Below are 21,344 nucleotides of genomic sequence, written 5' to 3'. Positions count from 1 at the left end.
CACGGCCGGAACCCGCCACACCATGGGCCATAACATCGAAATGGCGATGGTTGTTTTAGTGCTGTGCTTGTGGGGCAACATGGTGATTGTACCTCCCAAATGTCAGAACAAGGTGTGTTTTGAACTACATGGATCACATCTACATATGATGCTGTGAACTACATATGTGTCTTTTTCCCACTTATGATCTAAAAAGCAAGTAATTTTGCGATGAAAGATCTAAATCTTTTTTTTCTCACGCTTAGCTGTGACATCACACCCAAGAGTCAACGACTGTATGCGTGCTGTCGAAGGGTTACATCACGATACGATTAAACTCAAAAGGCAAATAATTTCGATTTTCCACAAAAACGCTTAAATGAATAGGAAGGCATTTCAAATTGGCCGGTAAAGCGTGCTGAATGCTTTGCTGATGGAGGAGTAGGCAATACATCGACTGATAAAGTTTTGGCAACATGTCGTTTAAAAGGTCCAGAAGTGCAGGTTGGAACTATTTCAGGAAGGTTGCATGCTCACTTTGTTCAATACACATTGCTCTTCACTGTAACATGTCCAATATGCTAAAAAAAAAAAAACTTGAAAAATAAACATCAGAGAGAGTACTTATTAGTGACGGTTGAGAATGTGGATTCAAAAAAAACTAGTCTCCAACAGCAACAAGTTTGCTTTCGCAATCGACAATTGAAAGCACTTTTGCCCCAGTATGCTGCTTTCCCTCCCCCTCCCCTCAGGCTACCTTCCTTCCCCGTCCCTCATGCTGCCTTCCCCTCCCTTCATGCTGCCTTCCCTTCCCCTCCCATTAAGCTGCCTTCCCCTCCCCTCATGCTGCCTTCCCTCCCCCTCTCCCCAGGCTACCTTCCCTTTCCTCCCCTCAAGCTGCCTTCCCTTCGCCTCTGCTCATGCTGCCTTCCCTTCCCTCCCCTCAAGCTGCCTTCCCTTCCCCTCTGCTCATGCTGCCTTCCCCCTCCCCTCAGGCTACCTTCCTTTCCCTCCCCTCATACTGCCTTCCCCTCCCCTCATGCTGCCTTTCCATTCCCCTCTCCTCATACTGCCTTCCCCTCCTTTCATGCTGCCTTCCCCTTCCCAAAATACAAGCTTCCTTTCCTTTCCCCTCCCCTCATGTTGCCTTCCTTTTCACTCATGCTTCCTTTCCATTCCCCTTCTCTCATGCTGCCTTCAGTTTCCCACCGCTACTTGCTCCCATCCCTCCCTACCTCTACTCACTCAATATCTCCCCCACTCCTCCTCCCCTCCCTCCTCTCCCCTCCCCTTCCTCCTCTCTCTCTCCTCCCTCCGTTCCCTCCTCTCACCCCTCCCCTCCCTCCTCTCTCCCTTTCCTCCTCTCACCCCTTCCCTCCCCTCCCCTCTGTCCTATCTCTCCTCTCACCCCTCCCTTTCCTCCTCTCCCCCCCTTTTAATATACTTTCCATCAAAGCAACGGGTTATATTTGCAAGTGAAACTGGAAGGGCACTCGGAAGAACACATACCTATGCCAGGCTGATTATTACTTTATGTTTTGTATCCCACCAAGGAGATCTGGATTCTGACCTGAACTAAAATCGAATCGGCTTGTTCTTGTCACCGAATCAACTCATCCACCAAGTTTCATCCGAATCCGTCCACAACTTTTTTTTAGATATCCTGCTATATGTAGTTTTTGGCCCTGTCTCTCACTGGTGATGAATCACTAAAAAATTCCAGTTTCCGTTTCTGGATCTGTATCCGGATCCGGATCTTCACCAAAATCGAATCATTTCGTCGGTATCACATACCCAAGCTCTCCACCGAATTTCGTCACAATCCGTCCCCAACTTTGAGATATTTTGTTCACAAACAGACAGACAAACAGACAGACAAGAATGAAGTGATGCATTGTATGATACTCGCAAAATCCGTAAAAACAAATGTAACCTTAAAAATAATTGGTGGTTGAATTTAATGACCAAATATGCAAATCCTCTTCAAATTTCAAGTCAATAAGTTGAAAATTGTCAATTGTAGAAATACAAGGAAATAAGACACAGGTGGAGGCCATTCAGTTTATCATGTCAACGGGAACGCCACACTAATTTATCCACACAAGATTCAAAGTAGAAAATGAATAATTTTTTTTAATTAGTTAATATTTCTTTATTTATTGTAATTTTTTTTAAGTTTTCATATATATATATATATATATATATATATATATATATATATATAAATATATATATATATATATATATAAATATATATATATATATATATAAATATATATATATATATATATATATATATATATATATTTTTTTTCTTAATCTCCTCAGGGGAGGGGGCATGGGCTTGGTTAAAAACACACAACATCAACCACACAACACCCCTTGATGCCCCAATTCCGTCAACCGGTGAGCTGCCCTGCGGAGGGAAGCTGGAGACTCCCATGGAGTGGGTTTTCAGATTTATTTTTGCTTTTAGTACGTTTTGCGAAATGAAGGGTTTTACGGTGGCTGGAGTTCAAATCCTGCCAACAACCTCCTAATAAAAAGAAACCCAACTGCAGGAGGACGTCCACAGACACAGTTGGGCACTAGATATGGATGGCCGTTGGCTCACAAGGAGCTCCTCCACCTTTTGACAGGTTTTGTTTTCAAACCTGCTGGGTGTCTATATCATGCACCCTCCTCACCAGAAAACCTGGTGGGGGAGACGGTTTAGTCGCCGACAACCCGAGCATGGAACAGGTTAGTGCAGGTTTACATGGTACCGGTAGCAGGTCACAGATGTGATCTGGCCTGAACTGACAATATCATCTTTTGCTGTGCTTTCGCCTTCTTAACCATTTGTAGGTTGTCTACGTGCTGTCCAGTCCTAACTGTGACAACTCCATTTACCTCTCTCTCTCTCGAAGATCCCTCTCTCTCTCACCTCTCTCTTTTCTCCCTCACTCCTATCTCTCTCTCCTCTCTCCTACCTTTCTCTCTTTCAACTACCTCTCTCCTACCCCTCTCTCTCTCTCCTACCTCTCTCTCTCCCCTACCCCTCTCTCTCTGACCTCTCTCTCTCCTACCTCTCTCTCTTACCTCTCTTCTACTTCTCTCTCTCTCTCCTACCTCTCTCTCACCTACCTCTATATCTCCCTCCCACCTCTCTCTCTCTCTCTCCCCCCTATCTCTCTCTCTTTCTCTCCTACCCCTCTCTGTCTCGTACCTCTCTTTCTCTGTCTCTCTCTCCCCTACCCATCTCTCTATCTCTTTCCATCTCTCTCTCTCTCTCTCTCTCTCTCTCTCTCTCTCTCTCTCTCTCTCTCTCTCTCTCTCTCTCTCTCTCTCTCTCTCTCTCTCTCTCTCTCTCTCTCTCTCTTTCTCTTTCTCTTTCTCTTTCTCTTTCTCTTTCTCTTTCTCTTTCTCTTTCTCTTTCTGTTTCTCTTTCTCTTTCTCTTTCTCTTTCTCTTTCTCTTTGTCTTTCTCCATCTCTCTCTCCCCCCCTCTCTCTCCACCCAACCTCTCTCTCTTCCCTACCTCCCTCTTTCTCCCAACATGGACCAACTTATAACCACCTATCCCAACTTCCTCTTCCTCTTCCTTATATGTGGCAATTCCAACTGTCAACATGCCAATTTGCTGAGCATTGGAATCTTTTCAAGGATCAATAGTACTGCGTCAAAGGACTTCTGTGATTCCATGGGCTTAACTCAATCTGTGGATTTTCTGACCAGGAGCAGAGGAAGAATTCCACCAATGGCAAATCCTTCCATATGGACCTGGTCATGACCAACTTTCCTGCTCATGTTTCCTGTTCTTCCTTTGCTCCAATTGATTCATCTGATCATGTGCTTCTGAGCATCAACATCTCTGTGGCTATTGTCAAGAGAGCTGCCTCAGTGCAGGAGAGTTTGACAGTTCACCCAGGCTGATGGGCAGGGCCTCTCACTTCATAACTGATCTTCCATCACCACCTCCCTGAACAATGGTGCATGGGAATTCTTCCACAAATGCCTGCTCTCCCTTATGCACAGATTCATCCCATCCCATCTGCAGTTATCATGCCCATCCTCTCACCCCTGGTACAGGATTTTTTTGTAGACATGCTCAAGGCTCATAGAAGAGCTAGAGCAGAATGGAATGGAAAGGGTGAAACACCAACAGCAGGGTAGAAGTGAAAGTGAGATCAAGGGGAGGGGGTGGAGATCAAGGGGAGGGGGTGGAAACCAGGGGTGACTATGCTGCACACATGCTGAAACACAGTGAGAAGGGGAAGGGGAAAGCAGGGATGAAACAGAAAAGGAACAATCCAATTAACACTCTAACAAACTAAAAAGAGGTGAGGGAGAGAGCGGAGGGGCAGGGGTGGGAAATCACAACAACCTGAAAAAGGGGAGCACCTGGGAATGGGATATTTTGGGGGAAGAATAAATCATGAGTATCCCTGAGGTAGTGATGAAGAGCTGTCTTGAAGCCCTGGAGGGAAGAATGGGACTGAACGTATCGGGGACGTTGGTTCCACAGGTGATAGAATAAGATGAATAAATGAAAGCCTTTTCTTCCTTTCTGTTTTTGTTTTTGATATATGACTGAAGGCATCCTCAGATAATGCCACAAAGCCAGAAGCAAGTGTGTCCACTCTGATGAGAGCGAGAAAACATCTGGCCAACCTCAAGGCTGAACTTTCAAACCAGTCAGCTGGTTTCAAACCTTTCTGAAAGACTTGGTGGTATCTTGTCAAGTCTGGCTTGTTACTCTCTGGACCAGTTACTCTCACATGGCAGACGGGTCTCAAAGACTTGGTGGTGTCTTGTCAAGTCTGGCTTGTTACTCTCTGGACCAGTTACTCTTACATGGCAGACAGGTCAGTGTTTTCCACCACCTTCTTTCTCGTCTTGTACTTCTATTCTTTCTGTGCTCTGGCCCCCTACTACTCCAGGATTCTGCAATGGACCTCTGCTCTGCAAGTAGCCCACTTCTGGTGAAACCTCCAAAATCCAAGTGCACTTTTCACCTTCACTCATGTGTTCCTCTTTTCTCTCAACTGTGGAATCAACTTTTTTAGTCTATTCAATCTCATTTTTCCCTGCAAGGCTTCAAAATGAATTCACCTCCTCCTCAGGTCACCCTTTCCTCCCTCCATCCATACTCATGATCTTCTCTATCCTCAACCCTCCCCAAGGCAACTGCTTCCTTTCCAGGTTATTGTTTTCTCCCCTACCCCTCACCCTCCTCCTTTTCATTATTTGTTCCATTTTTGTTTCATCCATGATTTCCCCTTCCCTTTTTGCTGTTTTTGAAGCTTGAACTGATATCCAACTTGTTCATCCCTTGCGTCCTCATTCTCCTTCCTTTGCTATAATTCATTCCTTCACCCATTCTTCCCTCGAGTGTCCCTTCCGTGTGTCCCTCTACCTTGCTGTTGGTGTGTTTTCCCCCTTTCCACTGCCCCTCTTTTCTTTCTGTTATGTTCGAGTCCATTCTGTGTTTTAGCTCTTTCACAAGTTTCTGTATGTAAAAAAGGAACAAACAAACAAACAAAAAAAACAACAACACTTGGCTTCTGATACTGGGATCCCAAATTTAATTGTGTTTATTTGTCGATGGACTCCTAATACGAAGGGTACTTCATATGAAGTCCGGGTACTTCATACGAAGTAGATTAATATATCTTAACGTCCTTTGTCTTGCATGTGATGTATGTATAAACTCCATCCTCTATAAAGTATTGGTAAATAACAGAATTAAGAAAGTACGATCGTGTTGAATATGGACAACTCCAATAATAACGAGTGTCCAATGAAGAAGATATGAGAAAAGTTCATTATGGCTGACAGGATAGCTGAAAGGTAGAAAACTCACCTTTGAGCTGTTGAGTCTGGGTTCAATTCTCCACCTGACAATACATGGTCACTGGAGTATTTCGCAGGCAGGTGGTGAGTCATCAGCGGTGTTTTGTCTTGGTCCCACAGCTACAATGGATTATCATGAAGGAATTATGACCACAGCCTTGATAGTCCAAAATACCTTCTCGTCGTAATCCAATCACAAGGATTAGCTGGATAATCCATTCCAATTGTGAATAGAAATTTATTTTCCACAAGTTAAAGCATTTACCATGGACACACATAGAAGGACAGAGCCAGCACATTCACATAAATTAGTGACTTTATTTGACTCCTGCTCATGTGAACATGAAGGGTATGATTATACAGGCCGCAACAGATTAAAAAAAAAAATCCTTCAACCCAATAAAATAATAAACTACAGAGAGAATCTCGTGTTTCCCCCAAGTCTCTGCACAGAGAAACACAAACAGAACGCAAAAGACAAAGAAGCACACACGAAAGTTCGGTGGGGACATCCTGCAAATCTGAACTCCTTTCGCACCTGGACCAGCAGGTTGACTTTCTGGAGCTCCAATCCAACTCACGTAGGCTGCGTTTTAGGTAAGTGAAAGGGAAAAAGACACCATTTACAGTTTCTCTAATGAAATGCAATGGTATTCATGGTCTTAATCTGCTGTACTCCTTTGGGCTATCTCTCAGAGTTTCAATATGGCTGAAATTCCACTCGTGGGGTCAACGATCTGTCAGGTCACTGTCCTGGTTAAGGCTGTATGCATGGCTACATGGCTGTGACTATGGTTGACCGAACCTGCTCATTCCTCAAGCCACACCCAGTCCAAATCTCACTGTTCTCTGACATTGCTGTGCACGGGACAACTCCATAAATGACTGCGTGCTCCTCCCGTAGCTCTCTCACTTCTGTGCTGCTTATCCTCCCGATTGCTGTATGAGGATCCTCTTTTATTGGAAAAAAAAAATCAGCCAATCACAGATGCAATTGTGTCTTCATTATCATTATGTCATCTTTTCCCCTCCCCATCCTGTGAGCCTATTATTATCAACAGAACATGGGGAGTGTGTGTGTGTGTGTGTGTGTGTGTGTCTAGTTGAGTAGGGAGTGGGGTTGGTTGTTGCAAGGATGGTCAAGCTCTTGGAGAAGGAAAGTAGGAGGAGTTTAAAATTCCTTCTGTAGTTCATATTTACCCAGCTGGTTCCAAAACAACGATTGCTGCCTCTCCATTGAAGGCATAATCATTTTCGCTTCACACCTCACGAGAAACTGACTGTGGAGCTGAGAGAGACAATGAGTGGAATTTTTCCATACGTTACATTTAATTGCCTTTTTCTCTTTTTGCACACTGAGATCGAGACAAAAGACTAAAAGGCAGAAAAGGTAAAAGTATGCTATAATTTCTCGCAGCAAACACACGAAGCAAATGATATAAAGTAGAATCAGCGCGTCTACATACTACGTACAAAATCAGGAAATCCAATCACTCACGCCGCATCTCACCACTGAGCTCACAATGCATCATATCAATGAGTGTGCCATCCGCTGGATGGGGTGTTAACATGAGGTTCTGTCTGCCAGCATTACTTGTTGGATGTGGGATTCATGCTGAACACACATTCCAGTGGTGGCTTCCGAGGCACCCTCACTGTGTTCAAGGATGTGTATTCATCTACCAGAATTTATTATAATACCAAATCTGGCAGCCAGTTCCACGGTCATCCTTTATTGGATTTGACCAGTATGGCAGACCTGTAATGACACAAACAGACAGGTTGAACATCACCAGAATGTGTGCACAGAGGTAATCTCTCGCATGGCCCAAACATGTGTGCAGAGTTTAATCCTATCTAACCTTCATGTACCTGCATCTACTCCATGTCTTTCTTCTTCAGTCTTCAAACTTGCCCACGATTTGGACACACTAATTTTGAGTGCGTCTTTACTTTGGTTTAGACGTGATTAACATTTTTAGCCTCAGATAAAACCGACTCAATAATTTTGGTCAAAAAAACGAAGACATTTTCAAGTTTAGAGGGCAAATGTCCAGGAGTTTGATGGAATTGTGCAAAGGAGGGAAGGGGGGAGGGGGGAGGAGGACTTTACCTTTGACTCTTTGTGCAATCTGGTCTGGATTTGATTCTGACCCGACTCCAAACTATAGGATTGGTGCCTCCTAAAGCAGGGTGTTGAATCACAAAATGTTCTGTCCCTCAGATGGAAGTTAAGCTGGGATCCGTCTGTTAGTATTATCTGGCGGACGTTAAAGATTCCATGTCTTTCAACAAAGATTAGGGGAGTTATTTATTTTAGGCATCTTGGCCAAACTCCAGCCAGATTCAAGTTGAACGTCAGGCAGGGCTAGCTAGTTCATGAAAGACTTAGGGAAAATGTACACACTCCTTAATGGGCAATGGCAGAAGGAGGAGACAGGGAAATGTCTGTGCGACAGTACCAGGTAAAAGGGGCAGTGTCCAATTTGGTAATGTGATTTAAAGAAAAGTTTTCGGTTATGCAGCACTGTTTCCGATTCGATGCTCTCATCAGTTTGACACAAAGTTTGAAACAAATCGTATGCACAAAGACTGCATTTTCAAAACAGAGGAACTCCCACCTGGGCACACAGACATCCATCAGATCCGTTGTTTGGCAAAATCCGTGAACAAAAAAATCTAAACGATGCGTCCACAACGGACACCAAAGCTGGAGGAAAATTACATCAGACATTGGAATCCCCACAAGAGTTTTAGCTTGTCACGGGGAGAGTTTGAAATGCTACAAATCTGGAAGCCAATATATTGCGATTCATGCTTTTAATTTTCAAGGAGATGCCGCTGTGGTTATTTATTTATTTATTTTTATTTCACTCTTTGAAAAATCAATCAAAGTAAATTTTTATGAGGTGTGGAAGGGAGCAGGCATTAATAAGGTAAATCAAGCATCTAAATAAGGAGGTGTGGGTAACATGAGTGAAGGGGGCTCAGGTATACAAGAAAACCGAAAATAAGTAGAATTGCAGATTGCATAAACAAGATTGAGTCTCGCAATCAAGATTACTTTGTGACATTCACAAGTGATTTGAATATGCCCACTCCTCCGCCGCTTCATGCTCCACTGACTGATACCTATAAAATCAAAAGGGAGACACCAGACCATTGTTGATCTGCTTTTGTCTGAATGGGCAGTGGCAAGTTATTTTTGTGCCGCGTCTTGCTTGTCTGGATTAGTTGAAATACAGAGGCTTGCAATGCCAACAACATTCATTTGGAAACCAATTATTACCTTTGACCTCTGTATAACTCCGAAAACATCTACAATGCAAAATGGTTGAACACCTCCCTATCGGGCCTGTTCAATAACAACTTTGAACCAAATTTCGTTTCCGACACAAATAAAAGGGTGTGATTTTTAGTGTTTCACCTTTGACCCCTTAAAATCATAATGGTGGGCCAAAATCGAAAAAGGGGGTCTGGTATATTGGATAAAGGTTCCTCCATGCCAAATTCGGGTCTGACTGTATAGAGAACCTAGGTGGAACTTCCATATTAAATTTAGGGTCGGTGTCATAGACCAAGGACCAAGGTACCTCCCTGCAATATTTTGGGGTTTCTTGGATCAAGGTGGTACTTCCATGCTAAATTTGGAATCTGGGTGTAGTGGACCAAGGTACCTCCCCACCAAATTTGGGGTCTGGATGTAATGGACCAAGGTATCTCCATGCCAAATTTGCGGTTTGGGTATAGTGGACACCAGATTCCTCCTTGCCAAATTTGGGGGTTTATTGGATCAAGGTGGAACCTCTAAGCTAAATTTGGGGTCTGGGGGTAATGGGCAAAGGTACCTCGTACCAAATTTGAAGAAAATTGGCTACAGAATGAAGGAAAGATGTTTTGTAATTGTAATTGTTAGAAATAAAGAAATTTTAAAAAAGGAAGAACAAAAGAAAGAAAGAAAAATAATGTCTCCTCTCACTGCAGGAGGGGAGACAATCATGATTGATAGTCTCCATCCCACACAACGTAATGATAATGTCTTTGGGATAAACACACCTAATTAAAATGTTCCTTCCTTTGTATAATGATCTTAGGCTAATGGAAGTGCTTGAAGCCACATGCCAGGTAAGGATATGAGCGGACACCTGTGTACTTTACATGTATCACTAGACTTTTGTAGACAACAGACAAACATATAGGATGTGGGGTTTGAACTTGGATTCCCCACATTGTATGAAGTTCAGATGGGAATGCAAATCATGTGGGCACAAAACATGTCTCGCTACTCCACGAGCCTCGACATTGTAAACAAAAAAGCCAACCTAAAATCACAATAATATATGAGGAGGCACTCGGTGAATAAGGACAAAGAGAGGATTGTGCACACATTCCTTGAACATTCATAATGGTGGAATTTTTGTTTTCTCATGAACATATTTTTATGCATTTCCTGCAATTTTAATAGTATTATTATCTATTTATGACTGAAATCAATGTGGATTTTTTGTGAAGACAATTGGCTAATACAATATATATCAATGAAATGAAACATACTCTTGAAAGAGTGTTGGTGCTGCCAAAGCAATTCCTGGGCAAACGTTATTCTGGATGTGTGGCCATTGCATTATTTCCCAGCAATCAGTCAGGGAAGGAATTTGGAACTTGTTCAGGGTGCTAATGACAACTCACCGACTCTTCGTGAAAGACAGTGCCCTGGAGCTTTCACATCCACCAATGACCAGTGCTGACGGTTGGGTCCTGTGGCTTAACATCCATCCATTCTGAAGGTTGGGTCCTGTGGCTGGATCAAGATCGCACAACTCTAAGCTATCGTGCTAACCCACATTATTTAGGAAACTGGTAAAAATTTAAACTCATTATGATGAAATAAACAATCGTTTTAGACTTCCGATATTAGACAGTAATTACTGCAACAGTCATACAAGCATCAAGGATCATTTGCATAGTGAACAGGCTAAAGGAAGCACCCTCCAACTGACTTGAGATTGCACAAGCAAGATTGAGTTTCGCAACAATGATTACTTTGTGACATTTGTACTTGTTTGGACATGTAACCTTGATGACAGCAAGGCACTACAGATGAAATTAGAACGCATCTCAAAATGCAAAGCTCTTTGTACTCGAAATAAACTTGACAAAACCAACAGCGAAAAAAAGAAAAATGTAAAATTGATTAATTAGTATTCTCCATATTCTCAAAATAAAGATTTGTTGAAAATTCGATGACAAAAGCTCAAATGGAAAACTAGAATCTCAAAATGCAAGCACACACGCACACGCACACACACACTCACAACCTCATCTCCCACTGCGCTGGGAAGGGCTGACTAAAAAGCATCTCAAAATGCAAAGCCTGTCTGCATCTGCTTTGTTCTCAAACAAAACTTGATGAGAACAGTAAGAAAAAAAAATTGCCATGCCAACAAAATTTTAAAAATATAATAATAATAATAATAATAATAATAATAATAATAATAATAATAATAATAAAAAAATAAACAGCTCTAACTTGTTTGGTGGACATGTAATGCTCTGAAAAATAAAAAATAAAAAATTGTTTAATTCTCTCGATCCATCCCTGATTAAAGGGGTCTGAATCTCATCACAGTTATTGGTGTCTTTTCAGCCAATGTTTGGCCTATTACGTTCCAGCAGTTCCCATGTGTTGAGTTCAGGCCTGTTTCCAGGCCAAGACAGCATGCGAATATTGAATAGTCCTTCACCATAATTGGGAGGATGTGCATTAGTCAAGATGAAAAATTGTGCATTTATCGTAAAACAAAAAAATAAATAAATTGTATGGATACGAAATGAAACTTCTTCAGTGATTGAAATCATCTTCATATATCGCAGGCAAGCCTGGTGTTGGCTTCATGGTTAAGGTGCCTGGCTTAAGATCTTATGTTCTTCGGGTCTTGAGTTTGAGCACTGTCGAGCGGTTAAAAAACACCAGGTGGGTTGACTAAGCCTGTCATCCTTCCGAGGTCGGAAAAATGAGTGCCAGCATGCTGGTATACTGTGTCGGAGTGGCGACCCGTCCAGGATTGTGCTCAATAGCCAAGGAGACTGCTTCAGCAGCACCAATGCTCTGCACAGAGTATGGTCCCAATTTCCTCTCACTGGAAACAGGGGGCACTGCATCAGCGGCACAGCTTACCCTTCCAGAAAATGATGCAACAATCATAATAATATATATCAGGCACCAGGTTACACTCACCATTGAGCTGTCCAGCCTGGGTTTGAATCTCGACTCAACTATAAACTGTCATCCTGGTGTTTCCCTGCAGGGTGAGACATCAATGCATGTGTTGTCCGTCAAAAGGATGTGGGTGAGTCAGCGCTGCAACCCCGTGTGAATTACAAATTCCTGCTCTCACCTACAGGGGGCACTGCATCAGTGGCACAGCCAGACTCCGAGGAAATGATACAACCCCAGAGCCATGTGCTGCAAATGAAAGAAGAAGAGGAATAAGAATAAGAAGGCACAGGTTTGGCCGTGCGGCAAGGAGCAGAATTATGATGGAAAATGCAGTTACAGGCATCTCTAAAGTGATCCCACAGAGTAGATTTTAACTGCTCTTCCAGGACTTGAATGCAGTGCCAAGCTTTCACAGCGCCAGCAAAAGGGTGAAGAGAACCCACACCCTGCCTGGAAATTCATCCTCACACCATCTGGCACTGCAAGACAGTACCCTTCATGCAGTCAAGATGGAATATCTTCTCCAGTGCATTGCCAAATGATCTCCTCTTTCTACGGGCTAAATACGGTTGAATCTCCACTTATCTTAGAATGTAACCATGTCACACACACAAACTTCCTGTCTCTCTCTATCAAGTGCAGCCTGTGGCTGCTGGTTGCATCATTGGTTGGGACGTGGCTATGCCGCTGATGCAGTGTCCCCATTACCAGTACACTGGTACTCATTTCGCCGACCTCGGAAGGATGACAGGCTGAGTTAACCTCCTGGTGTATTTTAATTCAGCGGCCCAACGGGGCTTGAACTCAGGACTCGAGGATCCCAAGCCGCTACCCTAACCACTAAGCCAACAACAGGCTCAACTTTCTGTCTGATCATCACGCTCACTTCCTGTCTGACTGTAAAGCTGCTCACATTCAATCCAGAATGATCTTCCGAGGCCGATTTCAAATCATGAGATGCTGCTGCTCTATTTCTGAGGAACAGATGCTTCAACACATGATCTCCTGAACTTTCAGAAACCCTCTTTCGTCCTTGTATCTTGTGACCACCACCCACACTTCCGGTTTCCTCGTGCCGTTTCAGCAGTCAAATCACAGTCGACCATTTTATATTTCACTTTCGATGCAATTCGTCTCGCACAAGTTCCTTTTCACTCGAAGAGACAATCACAGCTTTCTTGCACTGTCAATTCCATGTCTTGCTCACTGAGAAAAAGTATACAGAGGTGTCAAGAAGAGATGAACCATAACTGACTCTTCACAGGAAAAAGAAAACCTTGCAAATATTGCATCAGGCAACAGCCATGTATTCCTGGTCTGATGTTCAATCAATCATTTATTTAATATAATTCCGATAAGAACATGGAATCGACCTCAGTTTGCACAGTTTGTCCTTCAGCAAATCAATTCCCAGAGAAAAAGATGGTGCCACGACATGGAATCGTACACCCTTTTTTGTTTGACCTCGCCACGCAAATGGACCATCATTTTGTTCTCGTCTCTCAATGGGGGCAAAAAGTCTTGCAACCCTTGTTTCCTCTTTCTTGAGCTGAGGGTTCAGTGGAATAGATCCTGATTGCTGATTGCCTGATAGTATATCCGACACATTCCGCATGTCGTGCTTTCATTTTGCTTCCCAGCATATCTTGCACTCTACCCACAGGCCACATTGTGCTTTCAACGCCACTCTCATGTTGCTCGTCAATCAAAAGAGTCCCGCGGCCTGATTCTGTACCCAGTTAAGCGCCTTATCCACGATTGATCATCAATCCTGCTCCTGCATGCCGTCCTCCAAAACGTCTCCAATAAATGAGAGTAAAGAGGAAAGTTAAGGCAGGGGTGTTCCACTCACAGAGTGGTTACCTCCACCACTGAAGGTGGATGGGGGTTATGTTTTCACCCCTGTTTGTTTGTCTGTTTGATTGTTTGTGAGCAGGATAGCTCAAAAATGTTGTGGACAGATTTGGATGAAATTTGGTGGACAGGTTGGGTGTGTGACAAAGACGAATTGATGAGATTTTTGTGAAGATCTGACCACTCGAATTTTTTAAGTGATTCTTTACCATTGATATATATATATATATATATATATATATATATATATATATATATATATATATATATATATATATATATATATATATATATATTCTTTACCATCGTTGTTAAGGGCCAACATCGATATATAGCACGATATCTCAAAACGTTGTGGATGGGTTATGACAAAACTTGGTCGATATGTTGGTTAGGTGACAAGAACAAGCCGATTAGATTTTGGCTCGGGTCCCAATCCAGATCCGGCCTATCAGTGGGATTGAAAATGTAAACGTAAACTGGTCAGCCTGGCAGAGGGAGGTATGCCTCCACTGAGTGCCGTTATCGTCAATGCATTGAATGGTCTCCCTGCAAAGGTGGTGGCAGCAGAAACAGTAGATATTCATTTTTTTGACAGGTAACTTGATGAATTGTTGATGACGAGCTACATGGATGTTGGTAAGATAGTGCAGGCTTGATACATTGAAGTTGCATGTTAAATATTCTTATTGTGAAGAATATGAACCCTTGCCATTATCGCTGCCAATGCACAAATCCGTACCTTCCTTAACACCCCACGATGTATCAGTACATTCTCCCCAAACATCAAACTCTCTTTCTGTCCACTCTCTTTATTCCACACACGTTTTGTGTCGCTACAAAAGTTAATCTAAGTGTAAACATGAACAAGTGACGCATCTGTACTGGCTGGATAGCGTGGGGGAACGCATGCTCCCCTTTGAGCTGTCTTCCCTGCGTTCGAATGTCGACCCAGCTATAAACTAACGTCTTGGTGTTTCACATGCATCAATGTGTGTGCCGCCTCTTTGATGTACATCATCACCCACACCAAATTGACGGATTGCAAACTCCTCCAACCTTCAATCAGACGTTAGGCCTCACTGGTAGGTTCATGAAATACTGGGGCAAATAAATTTCCGTAAGAAGTTGGGAATAATTGGGGTAGTTAAAGATGTAACAGCTTGGTGTTGGCTTAACGGTTAACGTGACTGCCTTAAGATCTTAGGGTCCTGAGTATGAGCTCCTGTCGTGTCGTTAAGGGAGCACCATGTGGGTTGACTCAGCTTGTCATCCTTCTGAGGTCGGCAAAATGAGTTACCAGCTTGCTGGGAAGAACGAGTCATTTGAGTATCCTGCGTCAGAGTGGTGATCCGTTCCGGATTGTGCCATCCAGCCAAAGGGAAACTGTCTTGGCAGCGATACCTATCTGAAAACGTGGAAAGAGTGTGCTTCTTCTTATTCTACTTAAACATGTAGTCGTACAGCACTGTAAAAGTAATAGTAGCCAAGCTCCTGGTGACAAGCAAGCTCATGCAGAACTAAAATCCTGTGAGGGTTCGTGTTTGTAACCACAGTTGTGTCTGTCACAACAAAGGCATCAAAGAGAAACCGCTCAAACCACATGGAGGAACCTCTCTGAGGAACCCTCGGCTCATCGTGCGTACAACGGCAGATGGATTCAGTCAGCTTCAGCTAATCTGCAGCAATATTTCCCCCGCTGTTAAACGGTGTCTTTTTAGCACAAAACACGCGAAGCTTTTTGTCAACATGAAATAACGAATCGCTTCAAACGAGCGCTCGGCGCACCTTCATTAATCTGTGACACGCAATTTCACGTACGAGCAACTTCCTGCTGTCACAGCTGATGGCGTCTCGTTTACAAGATGTCAAACTTTGCGCCATTAATAACATGGAAACATATAATTAATGTGGTAAAATCGTGGGAACAACAAAAGTTTCCATTATTTCTTTTTTTGTGAGCGCATTGAACAGCCAGGTGATTACAGCCATTAAAAAAACAAAATGCTGATGTTTTCCATGAAAGGCCCTCGGCTATTAAGGACTTTCTCTTGGGAAGAATTTGCATTACCGGGCTCTAATTGCCAAGAAAAGAGAGTTTGTTTGAGTGAGATCGGGGAAACAATTAAATAACAAAAACTAGGGAGTTTGTGGAACATGTTATGCTGCACAGTGTTCAGGTTTATAATTCAATTGAAATAAAATAATGATTTTAAAGTTCGTTAAAAAAAAAATTACGGAAATTTAGTGCGATTGAAGCAGTCTTTTCACCGGCTTATTTAACATGTCCAAGTACTGCAAAACTGGAGGTTCCTGTAAGTGACAATTAGAAGGCGATTTGTGTTCTACAGTGTTCAAGTATATAATTCAACCTAAATAAAATAAAGATTGCAAAAGTTGCAGAAAAAAAAATTAGTTTGGGGTTTTACTGCTGTTGATGCAATGTCTTTTACAACACCTTATTTAACACGTTACATTAGTTCTGGGTGCCTGTTGTTTTTGTCCTTTTTGAAGTCTTTAAAAACAGTAAGTTTCCTGTTTGTAATGTTTTTCAATTTTGGTTAACTGTCAGGCGGGGAAACAGAGTAAAATATTATCTCACTCCATTCTGCATGTGATCTCCACAATGATCTTGAAGGCCTTGGTTCCCACGGAAACAAGCTGACTAAAGTGTGAGGCAGGGGAGCCAACCCAGAGGGGAGAGTCGTACTCCATCAAGCTGTGGATTAAGGCCTTGTAGGTGGATGGGAGTTCAGGTGTGCCAAAGAAGGACTTTGTACAAGTTGTTCCTCAATCATAAACTTATGTTTGTGGATGGACAGAAAGATGGACAGACATGAAGCCATTGCGTAACGCCGCTTTTCGCTTCACGTGCACGGGGTAGTAAAACACGTGGATTGGATTGTGATGGTCAACCTCCTCCATTAGAGCCGAGCAAGGTCTGAGATGATGCAAGTTGCTCGTACAGGCATCCAAAGGAACACAAGTGCCAACATTGATACATCGCACACTGTCAGCAGTGGTGTGGGGTTGTTTTTAGGAATAACCACAGCAGACATGAACGTCGTGTTTGGCGAACCGTCAATGTTGAACTTTCCTGAAATTCTACAACATTACAACATTGGACCAGATCCTTGTTCTGGAAAATAATTAACTTAATACTCTCCGAGCAATCACACACCCAATTACTCACCAACCTGCTTTCAAATAAACTAAATCATCTCGACATTACTCACCAATCAGCCTCCAAATCACACACTAAATTACTCACCAATCAGCTTCAAAATCACACACAAACTAGCCTCCAAATTAAAAACCAAAGGACTGGACAATCAGACTTGAAATGACTTTCTAAATCACGCCAAAATACTCAACAACTTGCCACCAACTCACACACCAATATACTCACCTTGCAATCAGCTCTAAAATGACACCAAATTATTCACCAATCCCTCTGCAAATAATACCAACGTACTCACGAATCAGCCTTCGACAATCAACTTCCAGATAAAACCAAAATTACTCAATCATTCTCTAATTCAGACATCAAGAAAATCTTCAACCAGCCTTTATATCACCCAAATCATAACTGATTTACTCACTAGAATGGCACTTGGGAGAGCACATACCTCCGCCATGCTAAACAGTTTACGTTTTGTATCTCCCTGATAGGCCGGATATGAATCCGGACTTGAACCAAAATCCAATTGGCTTGTTCTTTTCACCCAACCAACTCATCCGCCTATTCTTGTTATAATCCGTCCACAACTGTTTGAAATATCATAATATACTGCAAGTCGTTTTTGGACCATTCCCTCAATGGTGAAGAATCATTTTAGAATTTTTTTTTTTAATTCTGGTATGCAGATCTGGATTCGGATCTTCACCAAAATTGAATTGATTCGTCACCATGACACATCCGACTTGTTCACCAAGTTTCATCAGAATCTGTGTATAACCTTTTGAGACATCATGTCTCAAATCATTTTTAGCCATATCACTCAATGGTGAAGAACCACTGAAAAAATTATTGGACCTGGATATTCAACAATATTGAATCAATTCTTCTTCATCATACACCCAACCTGTTAACCAAGTTTTGTCATAATCTGTCCACAACTTTTTGAGATATTGCACTATGTATACTTTTTGGCCCGATTTCTCAAAGTTGAAGAATCAGTAAAAAAAATTTTTTAAAACATTCCAGGATCCGGATTCGGATCTTCACCAAAATCGAGTCGATTGGTCCTTGTCACACACCCATCTGTCAACCAAGTTTCGTCCGAATCCATCTATAACCTTTTGAGATATCCTGCTCACAGCCAAACAGACAGACGATCATGGGTGAAAACATTACCTTTGTCCACCACTTGTGCTCACAAACTAGCATCCAAATCAAAAACCAAATTACTCACCAATTAGCCTTAAAAATTATTCACCAATCTCTCTTCAAATCACACGCCAACAAAATCACCAATCAGCCTCCAAACGTAGGCCTAATGAACGATTCTTTAAAACTCGAAATCCCTCATCAGATTGAAAATATCTCCAAATAAAGGACACGAGGACAAGGCTTCATTTCATGATAACGTAGAACTGCGTGCGACTTTAAAAACGAGAAACCGTGCAAAGGCGGGTCATTTAAAATCCACTCAAAATGTTTCAACGCCATCACAAAAATTACTGAAGTTTGCTGAAATTAAAATGCCAAAAGTAACAAACCGAAAAAAGTTTCCACTTTAGTAGTCAGCATTCTCACAAAGAAGTCGATAGGAAAAGGGAATAAAGATTCTTATTCTTATTCTTTTATGTGCAGTCCATAGATGCTGGTTGCATCATTTACTGGGGATGTACATGTGCCGCTGTTGTAGTGCCCCCTATATGTCAGAGCAGGATTTTGGAATTTGTTCAGGGTGCCGGTGATAGATCGCCTACTCTTTGAAGGACACTGTGAGATCTTTAACGCCCACCAAGTAATGCCGACACCGGCAGACAGGACACCAAGTTTAACGTCCATCCGAGGGACGGCACACACATTGATGAATCCCCTGCCTGTGAAAAACTGGCACGGCAGTTTATAGCTGGGATGGGATTCGAACCCAGGCTAGTCATCTTCGAGGTGAGTGAATCAATAAATAAAGATGAACATTCATGTCACAGACGTTTGTGGATGTCACAGACGTATCTCAAACTCAGGAATGATATGTCGTCAATCAGAAAAACATCTTCAACATTGCATCTCGAGTCGTATATTGGCGCTTTCAGCTGATTTAATTTGATGACCGCTGCAGAGGTTAATTTTTAAAGACATGATTATTGTTCGCATGATATTAATTCGCATAATTTAGGCTTCTTTAAGGGTGCTCGTCTGTTAACTGTGCTCGAAATTCGTCAAGGGTTTAACGTCGCCGACTTCACATTAATATCGCTCCCATATTCTCAAATGAAATAATCACGGTTCACAAGGACACTTCACAACCACAAGGATTCGTCCCTTTGACGAACAGTGCAAAATATTTCCCAATTACAGCACATTTCCCTTTCATAATATCGTACATAAACTCCACGCAGAAGCACTCATTGTGTGTCAAACTCATGATCCGTGGCAGGGATGCTGGAGCGCCGAGCTGAAGGCCAAAATGAAGGGAAACGAGCTAGAGTCGTCTCTGGGATAGCACTTCCCCCCCCCCCCAAACTGCCAACCACCAAGCCGGAATCTGGACACTGCCATGAAGCACCAAAGCTCACAACTTGCGATGAAACGCCGAAGCTCACAACTACCCATGATGCAAAATAAACTCTGGGTGATTGTACTATCTCACAGTAACCACCAGAGGACAAACACTCAAGAATTGTTCCGGTAGAACTAAGGGCTTATTTGACTTGAATCAGCACACCACCCTGACTAGCCTAATACACCTCACACCTAAAACAGAATCCTCATGATTTGCATTGCAGAGGTTATTGCAAAAATCTGAAGAATATGTTTTGTACAAAGGAAAAGGTTGACATGGCATGACATTGCCACAGGATGGCTTTAATCTAGACCTTGTGTGTGTGTGTGTGTGTGTGTGTGTGTGTGTGTGTGTGTGTGTGTGTGTGTGTGTGTGTGTGTGTGTGTGTGTGTGTGCAAGTGTAGGTATAGTGTGAATGAGGACTGCAGTGTCTGTGTCATGCTGAGATGAGCTGTGCATGTGGCTCTATCTACCTCATCCATTCAGCTCTCCAATCCTGCCAAATCCTGAAGATCAAGACGCGTGCTGACAAGGATCTTGGAGTGCAGGCTTATCATGACTCGTGACCCTTGCTTTTGATTAAATGAGGAGATTCACCATCATTTCCCTTGTGAAGCTGCTGAGACAATGAAGGCATCGCTCTGATCCCTGCATTTCAGGATAAAAGAGTGGAGAAGTTTTGGATAACAGCAAATAGGAATAATTCATAAAAAGGTAATAAAATAATAAAAGGTAGCAAAAACAGATAACTCACACAACCTTCGACTTTTTGCTTATCTTACATTGCTTTTTATAATCATATTATCCAATTGATTAATTGTACGTGGTTGAAAGTCACATTGGACCAGGTACCTCAGCCTTGCTTTTGCCTTAGATTTTTCAAGATGACACAGCACACTCACACACACACACACACCTCGAACTGAACCCAGATTAATCATGCAACACTTTGCTGCGGTTGTTGTTTCGGTTCTTCGTTCCCCTCGCATTTCCTCCAAGGAATTGCATATTTACATTTCCAGATGGACAGCCACGTTTCTACTCACAGTTTGGAGGTTGGTGCATGCTGTAGCTATTGATACTCAGACCCAGACAAATTATGGCTCGAAAAATGTGGAGGAGGCAATTTGACCAGGGTACCACCACACAATTGCCTGCTGTTTTTGAAAAACGCTGTGGATTATTATGATAAGAACGAAGCCATTATTTGGACAACAGAGATGTCAACATTCGCTGATAAAATTTAGGGTAACGGTATATACATGATCGTGATTTTTTAAGGTAGAACCCTTTTATGTGAATGGATATTACTGTAAGTTTTACAGTAGGAAATACAGTGAAATCCCATAATTTGAATGGATATTACTGTAAGTTTTACAGTATGAAATACAGTGAAATCCCATAATTTGAATGGATATTACTGTAAGTTTTACAGTATGAAATACAGTGAAATCCCATAATTTGATTGGATATTCCTGTAAGTTTTAGAGTGGGAAATACAGTGGAATCCCATCATTTGAATGGATATTACTGTAAGCCTTACAGTAGGAAATACAGTGAAATCCCATAATTTAAATGGATATTACTGTAAGTTTAACAATAGGAAATACAGTGAAATCCCATAATTTGAATGGATATTACTGTAAGTTTTACAGTATGAAATACAGTGAAATCCCATAATTTGAATGGATATTACTGTAAGTTTTACAGTATGAAATACAG

At 42.2% G+C, this 21,344-nt stretch overlaps 1 protein-coding gene across 8 annotated transcripts in view; it reads right to left on the bottom strand.

Annotated features, from left to right (window-relative positions):
- Positions 1-6,117: 6,117 nt before the first annotated feature.
- LOC147016926 (uncharacterized) overlaps positions 6,118-21,344 on the bottom strand; it is a 326,657-nt gene continuing 311,430 nt past the window's right edge. For 3 of the 8 annotated variants that reach the window (XM_085846165.1, XM_085846166.1, XM_085846173.1), the window contains 2 exons: positions 10,503-10,614; positions 7,119-7,572 (listed from right to left, as the gene is read on the bottom strand). In XM_085846165.1, coding sequence (XP_085702291.1) covers positions 10,536-10,614 — 79 coding nt within the window. In that variant the 3' untranslated portion in view covers positions 7,119-7,572; positions 10,503-10,535. The other 5 variants (XM_085846169.1, XM_085846171.1, XM_085846167.1 and 2 more) reach the window with 5 other exon arrangements.

The sequence above is a fragment of the Eptatretus burgeri genome, chromosome 11, assembly GCF_056783735.1.
Source record: "Eptatretus burgeri isolate ZD-2024b chromosome 11, Ebu_testis_v1, whole genome shotgun sequence".
NCBI classification, from domain to species: Eukaryota; Metazoa; Chordata; class Myxini; order Myxiniformes; family Myxinidae; genus Eptatretus; species Eptatretus burgeri.
Note: the sequence above shows the minus strand (reverse complement) of the source record. Positions and strands in the feature narration are given on the sequence as shown.